The sequence below is a fragment of the Peromyscus maniculatus genome, chromosome 3 (genome assembly GCF_049852395.1).
Source record: "Peromyscus maniculatus bairdii isolate BWxNUB_F1_BW_parent chromosome 3, HU_Pman_BW_mat_3.1, whole genome shotgun sequence".
NCBI lineage: Eukaryota > Metazoa > Chordata > Mammalia > Rodentia > Cricetidae > Peromyscus > Peromyscus maniculatus.
This window is the reverse complement of record NC_134854.1, coordinates 130,223,114-130,235,225: the sequence shown is the minus strand read 5'-3', so window position 1 is coordinate 130,235,225 and position 12,112 is coordinate 130,223,114. Positions and strand designations below refer to the sequence as shown.

General features: G+C 40.7%; 1 protein-coding gene across 2 annotated transcripts in view; it reads left to right on the top strand.

Annotated features, from left to right (window-relative positions):
- Positions 1-9,467, top strand: part of Sumf1 (sulfatase modifying factor 1) — an 85,510-nt gene extending 76,043 nt beyond the window's left edge. For both annotated transcript variants that reach the window (XM_015989609.3, XM_006996263.4), the window contains one exon: positions 8,386-9,467. In XM_015989609.3, the coding sequence (XP_015845095.1) occupies positions 8,386-8,496 (111 nt within the window). In that variant the 3' untranslated portion in view covers positions 8,497-9,467. The remainder of the gene's footprint in view (positions 1-8,385) is intronic.
- The last annotated feature ends 2,645 nt before the right edge of the window (positions 9,468-12,112 follow it).

Genomic DNA, 12,112 nt, shown 5'->3' with positions numbered 1-12,112 from the left:
CCTATACCCATGTTTAAGTCTAGGACCACACCTATAATTTCAGATGTCTGTAAATTCCTGAGTTCTCTGTTGAGATTAAAGCTAAAGTTATAAATGGAGGGTGGTTTGTGGTCTACCAAAATGGAAGCACCCTAGTGTTGGGTGTAAACGTGCATTTTTGCCCCATGAGCTATGATTTCAGTGTCCAGACTGGCAGTTCCTGGTTAGTCAGAGTTATTGGTGCTTCACGAGCAACTTTCATAAGGAATTTGGAAATAGAATGTAACCCTTTCCCTTTCCTCTTTGAGTCATGTATTTTTAGTGCCTTGAGCACTCAGGGTCTGACTTTGGCTGTGTACAAAGAAGCATTTTGCAGTTTAATATTACCAAGAATCTTTGCATGATAATTGACTCAGTCCTGAGACTTAAAACCATCTATAGTGACTCCAAATTAAGTTATTGATTTTGTAATAGAGACATTATCAAACTTTGTTCAAAAACATCAGGATCTTTAAAGCTTTTCAGGTTTTGAAAACATACAGCAAAGTTTGGTAATGGCCTCAAGAAACTAGATGATATCCATGAGTGAATTTGTATGTGATCCTTGTGAGTTTCTTCATTTAGACTCTTTGACCATGTGATTCAGGTGGGAAGTTCATCCAGTTTAGCTCAATTCTTGCTTCATACCTGCATTAAACTGAGCATAGTGGCACACACCTTTAATTCCATCAGACAGAGGTATATGGGTCTCTGTGAGTTCAAGATCAGCCAGGGCTACACAGTGAGAACCTGTCTTAAAAAGCTGAAGCTGAAAAAGACAGCAGATCTACACTACTAATAAGATGTGGGTGAATTTAACTTTATGGAATCATAATTAATTAATTAAATTTTTGAGTCAGGGTCTTGGTATACTGGCCATGTAGTCTCCAACTCCTGAAGTAAAGCATTCTTTCTCCCTCAACCCCCCAATAAATGGGACTATGGATATATTCTACCTTTCTTGGCTCATGTCTCATTTTTTTTTTAGACAGGGTCTCACTATGTAGCTCTGGTTGACTTGGAATTTACTATGTTGACCAGGCTTTCCTTGAACTCACACTGATCCACCTGCCTCTGCCTTCCTAGTGCTGGGATTAAAGGTGTGCACCACCATGCCCAGCCTTGATCATAGGGAATAAATAATTTTTGAAAGTATTATACTGCTATAGTTGTTATATTTCATATCAGATTGAGAATATTACAATTTTTTTTGAGACAGGGCTTCTCTGTGTAGCCCTGGCTCTCCTGCAACTCACTCTGTAGACTAGGCTAGCTTGAACTTGGAGATCTGCCTGTCTCTGCCTCTCAAGTGCTGAGATTAAAGGTGTTGTGCCTCCACCACCCAGCTTATATGTAATTTTTAATCATCGATGAATATAGATTTTGCTAGATGCTTTTTGTACATCTGTTGAGATGATTTTTTTTTCCTCCCCTTCAGTCAGTTAAGTGCAGTATAATATGATGAAGTACAATGATTGATGTTCATTTTCCTGTTGCTTTTGGAGTCAGGGTCTCGCTGTGTAGCCAAGACTGACTTTGAATTCACTATGGGACCCAGAATCGCACATTAGCAACCAACCATGTCCAGCTTGATTTTCGTTTATTAAACCACCATTGCATTCCTGGTGTATATTCCACTCAGTCATGATGTGTTATCCTTTTTATGTATTTTGGATTCAGTTGTTTAAATTGTTGAGAAGTTTTGCATATACTTAATGATGAGTAGATCCTTTTTTTTCTTGTTCCTAGTAATCTTTGTGTGGTTTTGGTTTATTGTTATGTTCATAAATTTAATTGGAAAATATTGTCATATTTTCAGTTTTTTATCCAAAATTTTTAAGAAGACTTCATGTAAAACTAACATTTTTTTTTCCTTCTGAAATTCTTGGTAGAGTTCCTGATTAAAGACATTTGGACCTAGACTTTAGCCTTCCCCTCCCATTCCTGTGATGGAAACCCAAGCAGACTACATTTGCAAGGAAAAGTGGCTCATTGTGGCGGATGTTTTTAGGGATGCAAGGCTGAACAGCATTATATGCTGATTATATTTTTGCTGGCAGTATTCAGAGTTGGTCCAAGGCATCACATGGGAAGTGATGAGGTGTGTTTGTGAATGGTGTGTGTGCATGCATATGTGTGTGCACATTCCTTATGATCACTCGCCCTCTTCCTATAAAGTTAATAAGATTCAAGTATATTGACTCTACGTAACTGATGTTACTTAATCCTAATCACTTCCTCAAAAGGTCTCACTTCTAAACAACATAAGGTATGTCTCCACCTGCTTGACAGCCTTAGGGAATACACTCAAACTGTATCTAAACTTTCACAAGTTATAATTGTAAAGTTACTTAATAGATGCTGGCCTTTATAGATTATCTGTTTCTACTTGGTAAGCTCTGATAATCCTATTTTTTAATTTTTTTTTTTTTTTTTTGGTTTTTCGAGACAGGGTTTCTCTGTGTAGCTTTGCGCCTTTCCTGGAACTCACTTGGTAGCCCAGGCTGGCCTCGAACTCACAAAGATCCGCCTGCCTCTGCCTCCCGAGTGCTGGGATTAAAGGCGTGCGCCACCACCGCCCGGCTGATAATCCTATTTTTTAAGGAATCAAGTCTTTCATATGAATTTTTGAATTTATTATTTCAATCTCTGCATTTTCATTGATTCTTTAAACCAATGATATTTAATGCAACTATTGATATTATTGAGTTTGAAATTGGTTTCTTGAGATTTTGGTTTTTTTCTTTGCCTTATTTGTTCTTTTTAAATCTTTTTTGGATTAAGTTATTTGAATCACTTCATTTTCTCTCCTTAGGCTTGTTATCTATAACTCTGTTTTAAAATGAATGGTTGATTTAGAATCAAGTTAATAATTAACTTTTTTCAATCAACCTGTAGAATGGATCTTGAGTTATTTAGGCTCAGAGTGATGAAGAAACTATTACAAGAGAGAATAATAGAATGACAAAACTGGATAGAATCGGAATTTTTCCAGAGTAAGACAACAGGTCCAGAAATAAAAAGAATGTTATAATTAATTTTTAAAAAGTTTTATTTTTATTTTGTGTGTATGAGTATTTTGTCTAATACATGTCTGTGCACAACTTCTTTGTTGAGTGCCCTTAGAATTCCAGATAGATACCAAGATGACAAAGGAGTTGGTCTGTGCCATTTGAAAGAGCAGTGGTAAGACCTGGGCTCAGGTACATGCTTCTCTAGAATGATTTTATTCAATATGAGATATAATTGCCTGAAAAATACCCTTTATCTGAGAAACATTTTCCTCTCATGAAAACCACATTTCTGTCTCAATTGAGTTCACATCCTCCAGGCTAGTAGGTCATTATCTTAAATGGATTGTTTCCTGATCCAGGAATACATCCTTAGCATAGATACTGAGACCACTTTTACAAAGTCATTAGCCATTTTGATCAAATCAGGTTGAAGCAAGTCTCTCCTACTACTCCCATTCTTAATTAATAGAATGACCCATTTTTCAGCCACCCAAAGACCTCACTTCCTGTAAGAACCACTTTTGATGCTAAAAATAGAGGCAAAAAAAAATATAAAGAATAACCAGAACATTCATAACCAGGACATTTGTTCTTTATTTGTGTCTCTATTAGTGACCCATTATTGAAATTTAAGAGAAGTACTTATTAATAAATATTTTCTGAGTGAATGGATGTGTTTAAGTAAAATGATGGTATGAATTGATTCTTTGCAGGTGATGGGCCTACCTTTTCAGTACTCATGAGTGCAGGTGTGTGCAAGCATGAGTATGTCAGTGTGTGTCTATGTGTCTGTTGCTAAGGATCAAGCCCAGGGCCTTGCACACACTGGGAAAATGCTCTACCACCAAGTGATGTCCCCATCCCCTCATCACTTTTGTGGTGATACTTGCTGTTTTTGGATTCAGTTCTTTGTAGTTTTGGTTAATGGAAGGCTTGGGAACCGCTGTCATCCAATGATAACCCTTTATGTGGTTGTTGATTTTGAGGCTTTTTCTTATACCAACAAAGCAAATTCATTGCATAAAATTTAGAAAAGAAAAATAAAGATGTCTTATGTCCTAGAGAAAACTATTAGATGGTGTTCTGCCATGAGTTTTTATGTACTTTAATATATATTTTTCAAAATGGAATTAATTACTTTGTCTATACTCAAGGTTTTCAATTATGGTTATAATAACAATCTCGTAAGTCACAGATCTTTTCTCTAGTCTGTTATATCATTGATGCAGAATCCTTCTCAACACTGCTCTGAGTAGGCACTGAAAATCCATCAGAGCTGTTGCAGCCTGGCTTTTGTAGCATATAGAATAAGCCATCCAACAAAAACTATAGTCCTGTGCTCTGTTACCAGAGCTGTCTTTCAGCTTGCTCGTTTATATGGCAATAAACCTTTCCCTTCCATCTGTGTAGCACAAGTCTATCCACAGTCGAAAGCTGGAGGAGGTGTCATCTTTTCACCTCACTCAACACAGTCTCAAGGGCCTGCTTCAAAGCTGGACAGTAGTGCTCTTGTTTCTGTGAGGAAGAGGTCAGCCAAGCCGCGTTTCTGTGACCAAGATTGTGTGTCTACTAAACATATCATTTGCAGTGTTCTCTATACGCCGCTTGTTTTCCTTTGGTATGGAGGGGTTTGTTTTGGTGTGTTTCAGTTTTTGTGGTGCAAGGGATTGAACGCAGGCCTTGCTCACACTAGGCATATGCTCTAACACTGAGCTCAGTCTCCAACCAAGATGAAGTGTTTCTGTGGACTTCTGTGGACAGCTTCATTTTATGAATGAGGACCCAGATTCCTGAATTTCTGTGGACTTCTACGGACAACTTCACTTTATCAATGAGGACTCAGGTTCTGGAAGGCTTTGCCTGAGGTTAAATAGCCACTGAGCTCAGAAATTTGCCCTTGCTGGTCAAAAATTAGTCAAATATTTATCACCATTTTCATTTGCATGGAGTTCAAATTCCTCTGACTATGGAGACAGTAGTGTGAGTTCATCTCTTTATCTGATTAAATTTCTTGCTTTTTACATTAACCATCTTGGGCTCATTGTGTTTAGAATTCTGGTTTTCCAATTCTTTGGGCATCTCAGCTCTCTCTCAGAGAGAGGCCTTTCCAGCCCCCCCCCCCCATAAAAAGTATCCACCGTTGTTTTTGGTTCTCTCTCCCCATTTTTACTTCCTTCAGAGACCACCACTGCCAGAAGCAGTCTTGAAATTTTCAGTCTGTTTATAGTCTGACTACTCCCTTGGAATGTCAGCTGTCTGATAACAGGCTCCTTGTTTGTCTGCTCTGATTATATTCCTCATGCCTAGAATTGCATCTGGCGTATTACAAGCTCTCATATATTTAATGTATAACCCTGCTGTGATGTGACTGGGCTATGATCTGGCTGTTCTCTTGCCTAATTTTTGCCATTTTCATGCTTCTGATACCATTGTCTAGCCACTTAATCTGCCGGCCACTCCCCTTTATATATTGCTGCTGCTCAAAATGTACTCCATGACCTGAAGCATGAGGCAGCACTTGGAAGCTTGTTAGAACTATACCTTTTGAGTGCCACACGAGCCCCATGAAAGCAGCATTCTGGGTGTACGGCCTAGGAATGTGCATTTGAACAAACTCACCAGGCTGTGTGTGTGTGGGGGGGGGTGTCTTGTTGCAGTGATAAAATACCCTTACCCAAGCAACTTAAGGGCTAGTGAGATGACTCACTGGGTGGAAAGAAGTACTTGACAGGACTGATGACTGTTAGGGATCATTGAAGTATACAACGTACAGACAGAATAAATAATTTAAAAGCAACTTATGGAAGAAAAGGTTTATTTCAGCTCACAGTTCCAGAGTACTGTCTGTCATGACATGAAAGTCATAGTGGCTATAGTTTGGGGTAGCTGGTCTCACTGTATCCACAGTCAGGAGACAGAGGGGGACAGATATTGGTGATCAGCTAGCTTCCTCCTTTTTATGCTATCTAGCACTGCAGCCTAGGGAATGATGCCACCCATACTTAGGGTGGGTCTTCCCACCTCAGGTAACCTTATCTAGATAATCCCTCACATGCATGTCCTAAAGTTATCTCTTTGGTGATTTTAGTCCTGTCAGAGTTACAGCATTATTCACCACAATTGCATTCTGAGAACCACTGTCATAATCATGTATGTGTCACTTAGGCCAAGTACTTCCTAGAGACATTGACATTCCACTAGGGATTCAAATGACTAGCGTTATTCTATTAATTAGGTTGTTTTGTAACTGTTTGATGTGTAGTCATTGTTTTCTCGCACGCCTGTGGTCTCCAGCCAACCAGGACAGGACCATGCCTAGACCTGGGTATGTTCTCCCAGTGTATACAGGAGAAATGAAATTTCTCCTGAGGTATGCAGTAGGCAGTCAGGAAATGAAATTTCTCTGGTGTATACAGTAGGCGGTCAGGAAATGAAATGCTTGTTGTTTTCATTGTGTGTGGTCCCATTGTGGGATAAGACTGTCAGCAGCATCAGTGTGCCTCCCCTGAGCTTGACCTCGCTACAGCATGGGATTCACTGCATGTGTGTGGCTTCAGAGAGCGTGAAGTTCTCTGAGTTTGATTCTAGAAATATCAGAGCTCTGCCATTTCGCAGCAGCCTAGTGCCTGCATTGAGGCTTCTGCTGTGTCTTCTCGCACACTCCTTACCAGATGTTTGCGAGCTTCTGTTCATGAGTGTCACACAGGCGCAGATACCATCAGCTTCTTATTAGTTCAAGCACATTCGAAATTCATCTTCTATCTACCTGAGAAATGGTAATACATTCTGTTCCTTGCTGTCCACAAGGAAAATTGGCTGCTATTGTTTTATTATCTATAGAAGATAGAGCATTCTGTCTTTCTTTTTTTATGGGGGAAATGCACCAGAGAATTTCCATGTCAACCTCAGAGATAATTTTTATGGAGATTAGAAGCATCTGACTTTTTGTGAGAGAAAAGAAATAATAGGAATAAAAAAAATGTCTTGCATGCTGACCTATTTTTTCCCTTCCTACAAATTATCTCTTCCATGTGAGGTTCCAACATTTTCTACACAATTCTTTTTGAAGTTTCTTTAACCAGCTGGCAGGCACTTGGGTTCACTGGGCCAGCTCTTGAGTTTATGCTCATGGTACCCAGGATGACTAGTTTGTTTTCATTTTCTGTTACTTTGAATCAGGGAATGAACCTCACAAGAGTTCTGTCTGTGCATGGTTATTTTGGAATCTGGCAGCTTTCAAAATGCTGTGTCAAATAGTCCGTGGCTACAGATCCTTGTCCTGTGCGTTTGTGTGAGTGTGTTTCTAAGTAGGATGTGTGCGTGTTGGTGGTAGGAAAGAAGGTGTGAGAAGGATGGCACCCTTCCCACCGAGAGTGTGGACTCTTGCTAAGAAAGGAACCACACTGCAGCTCGTCCAGATTGGAGCCCTGCATCCTTTAACAATGCTGCCACCTTCTCTGACTTGCTTGCTCTGCCTAGGCGCTTACATTAAAGAAAGAAAAGACAGAAGTGCCTGCTACTGTGCCTGCTATGTCCTAGGAAAAGCAGTGTCCGTGTTTGTGTGGGCACTTAGACTCTGCTCTTACACAATTAGACAGAAGGAAATAAACTGCACCCCAAAATGTGTAGCTTTATTATTGCTGTGATTTATACTCCCAGGGCATTGGGAAGAAAGCAGTTTTCCTATGGCCTTTCTTATGTTTTATGTTCCTATGCTGACTCTTTAGTTTTTACCAGGCTGTTTAATATATTGCATGATATTTGATGCTGTTATTAATCTTTTATTGCCATTTGTCTCTACTGATAAAAATGCCAAAAATTGATACAATAGGCTAAAAATCAGAAACTTTCGCTTTCAAGGATAATGATTGTGAGTGTTAGAATCTTGTGGGTCTTTTAGTGCCTTTTTTTCCTTAGCATATGGTTATATAGGTTAGGCCATACCATAGATACAGCTCTATATTCTGACTTTTAATTTAACACTTTGTTATGGGAATTCTGTGTTTTACATATTATGTAAAAACATTATTCTCACTGGCTGCTGACTGTATGATCACATGGGAACCATGGCTGGTTACTGTTTCCTTTTTTTTTTTTTTTTTAAACTGGTGTTTGTAAGTGGTAGAGGCCTTTCTATTCTATGTAGGTAGTATCTTTAAGGTGAAAAATACTGGCCGGTGGACTCTTGAAGGTGCTGCCCTTTGGCAAGCATGCATTAACACTGAGTGTCTAGGAGGGCAATCGGGGGAAGCTCTGACTTCAGGTAGCTTTGACGTCTCTGTACCAGGTACTTTGGTGCCCTAAGCCTTAGGCCCAGGTTCCAGGCTTTCTCATGGCGTGTTCTCTCTTACAGTCCTATTGCTATAGGTACCGCTGTGCAGCTCGAAGCCAGAACACGCCGGATAGCTCTGCATCCAACCTGGGGTTCCGATGTGCCGCCGACCACCTGCCCACTGTGGACTGACAGCCAAGAGGAGCCTTCCCAGATCCAGGACACTGTTTCTGATGTGCAACTGGCTTCCCCCAAACTCGGAACTGATCTCGTATAAAGAGTTCCCACCTGGAGAGAGTTCCATGTCTGCCCAGTAGCCAAAGGCCCCCCGTCGCGCGTGACCAAACTGCTGCTGCCCATCAGTGCTCGTGCTCTGCCGTGTGGTGCGTCTCTGGGGATCATCGCCGTGCTTTACTTTGAGAGCCTTTGAAGAGGGAGGAGAGAGCGGAGAACCTTGACGTCCTGCCCAGACTCTGCCACAGGCTTAGACCCTGGGGTCCAGGACTTCATCTGCCTGGGCTCTGTCCCGTCATCAAATGAGGGGATGGACAACATGGTCTCTGAGGCTCTCTCCAACCCACAGATTCTATGCGTAATAGCAGAGTGTATTGTGATTGCATAGTGAGAATTTATGACAGATTATTTTTTAGCTATTTTTTTGCCATGTGTGAACCTTGGGTAATACTAATCGTATAAGGTGAGCATCCTCTTCTGTATTATTTTCAGGAAAGGGTAGGGTGTGAGTCTTTTGAATTCCTACTGCACTTTGTTCTTTTGAGGAAATCAGTGTCTTTTACATTGTTGTGACAAATCCCATGTGGGCCAGTGGTGGGACACTCAAGTTCAGAGTTCTGAACACACAGGAATGTCTGTGGAGTGACTCTACTGTCCCTTATCTTTTAACATCAAGTGCCTTTGGCTCAGAGGGACAGTTTGAAGCCCTGTTTCCCCTTCGCCTCCAAGCCTTCAGAGAATGTGAAATGTGTACTAATTAGAGAAACTGTTAAATTCTAGGTATAAGGGAAAAGAACCAGGGCCTTGAATAGACTACATTCAGGGTACTTGGTGTATTATACTAGAGGGATGGGATATCTTGTTGACTCTGAGATACCAGATACTTTGAATCGTGCACTATGTCAAATAAACTGGTACCCCAAGTCAGACTTCACTCTTCATTCCTTACTCGGACTCTCTCATCCCCTCCCTTGTGTTTTCCTTTTAAAAAAAAAAAAAAAAACATTGTGTGATGCTTGTATATTTTGTTTGCTAGAAAATGATTTTTACGTCCAGAAGCTAGTTGATAACTTTGATGCATGGGTAGTTGGTGGCAATTTTTATTCTCTAAAGCAAGGACATTCTGTCAGGACCCCTGGTTTAACCTTGCTACTTCTCACCACAACAGACACTGCAGAGTCAAGGGCGTTGCTTGGTGAGCAGATGCATCCCTGTTGTTAGAATCCACCCATTTTTCCCAGTCCCCGAGCTGTTTCTAGCATAGCAGTTGAAGAAAGGCTCGCCTTTATGTTGGTTGCTCAAGATGTCAGTCAAATAATACTTAGAAGTGACCAGTCAACACTGTTGCTATTACCTTTTTACTTAAAAATTACATTAGTGTGTGAGCACATGCATACTTGGGCATGTGCAAAGGTTAGAAGACAACTCACTGGTGGGACGCTGTTTTTGGGTCCTAGGAATCAAACTCAAGTCCTCAGGTTTGGTGGCAAGCATCTTCAGTCTCAGAGCCATCTTACCAACCCACTTTTGGTTTTTGAGACGGTCTTTCTCTATAGCTTAGCCTGGTCTGAAGCTCACTAGGTTGACCTTTAACTCTCTGTCCTGCCTCAACCTCCCAAGTTTAGCATTTTGGCATGTACCACCGTGTCTGGTAGTGGCTGTGTATTTGTGCAACCTCTTCACAAAGTAATCAGGTATATGTAAACACATTTATGATCACTTTGTGGATATAATTTTACATATATTTTGGCCTCTTTCCCTGTTAATTAATGTTATGTATCATAAACATTCTTGAGTGGTTTTGGGCAGTCCTTAGAGCTGCATTTTTATCAGCAGCATGATTTAAAACAAAATCCTAGCATGTTCTGGGATTTAAGAACCACATATCTAGGTTACTGTAACATACTCTCATTATATATTAACATATAAACAGGTAGAATGTAATGATAACAATTTTACATTTAAGTCCCATAAATGTGATTCTGAATGTGTTAGTTACTTGTCTTACCCTTGGACCTGCTGATTGTGGGCTTGTGGTGGAGGCAGATCATCATGGCAGCAGAAGCATGTGGAAGAGAAGGCTGTTTACTTCATGGAGGACAGGAAGCCAAGAGAGGTAAGGGACCCCAGGTATAACTTTTACAGAAACACCTCTACTGACCTACTTCCTCCAGCTAGATCCTACCTTTTCAGAATCTGCAACCTCTGAAAAATAGAGCTACCAGTTGGGGACTAAGTGTTCAGTACACAAGCCTGGGTGGGCCACTGCATAGTCAAACCATTAACATGGAAAGTTTTTATCTCTTACAAAACTGCACACACACACACAGACACACATGCACATACAGGTACACAGACAGACACAAACATACACACAGGCATACACACAGACAAACAGACACACACATAGACATACACATAGGCATACGCATAAGCACATATACAAATTCATGCACAGACACACAGGCATACACACTTAGGCATATACTCACACACACAGGCACACAGATACACAGGTACACACACAGGCACAAATACACACTCAGGCATATACAAACAGGCACACACATATGCAGGCATGCACACAGACATACAGGCACACACATACGCAGACATGCACACAGCCATACATACAGCACACACAGATATAACACACAGGCACATACACAGCACATAAAAAACATGTAGCTAGAGGCAGACTGCTTAGGAAACTGACAGCAGCACTTGTGAAGTAGGTGTCATAGTGAAACCAGGACCCTAATGAGATTCCTGCTGCCATTTGTAACTAGAGTTACAGCTCTCCAGCCTTTTGTTCCTCTAATGCCTGACACTCTCTCTTCCTTCTTCAGGATATAAGCCCTTAAAGGCATGCACTTCTAATGAGACCATTTTCATCAAAACTCAAACTTAGCTGGGAGCCTGGTCTACACACACAGTCAGTTCTAGGAAGTCAGAGCTACATAGTGTAAGACCTTGTCTCAAAAAAAAAAAAAAAAATCCCCAAACTAAAAAACAACAAAACAAAAAAAGTCAAACTTGGATGCAGGGGATTGTCCTCAACTGTTTGCTTGTTTGTTTAATTTATTTATTACATATACAATGTTCTTCCTGCATGTATGCCTGCACTCCAAAAGAGGGCACCAGATCTCTTTATAGATGGCTGTGAGCCACCATGTGGTTGCCAGGAATTGAACTCAAGACCTTTGGAAGACCAGCCAGTGCTCTTAACCTCTGAGCCATCTCTCCAGCCTATTTAAAAAAAATGATATTTTTATTTTATGTGCATTGGTGTTATGCCTACATGTATGTCTCTGTGATGGTGTCGGATTCCCTGGAGATAGAGTTACAGACAGTTGTGAGCTGCTATGTAGGTGCTGGGAACCAAACCCAAGTCCTCTGCAAGAACAGCCAGTGCTCTCAACTGCTGAGTCATCTCTCCAGCCTCCTCATTTGTTTATCCATGCAGTGGTGTCTTTGTAGTATCTTATCTGCATTTTCTGTTCTTAGGCAAGCTTAACATAGTAGGAAATATAACAGTCCCTAAGCTACTGATTAACATCCCTTACACTAAGGA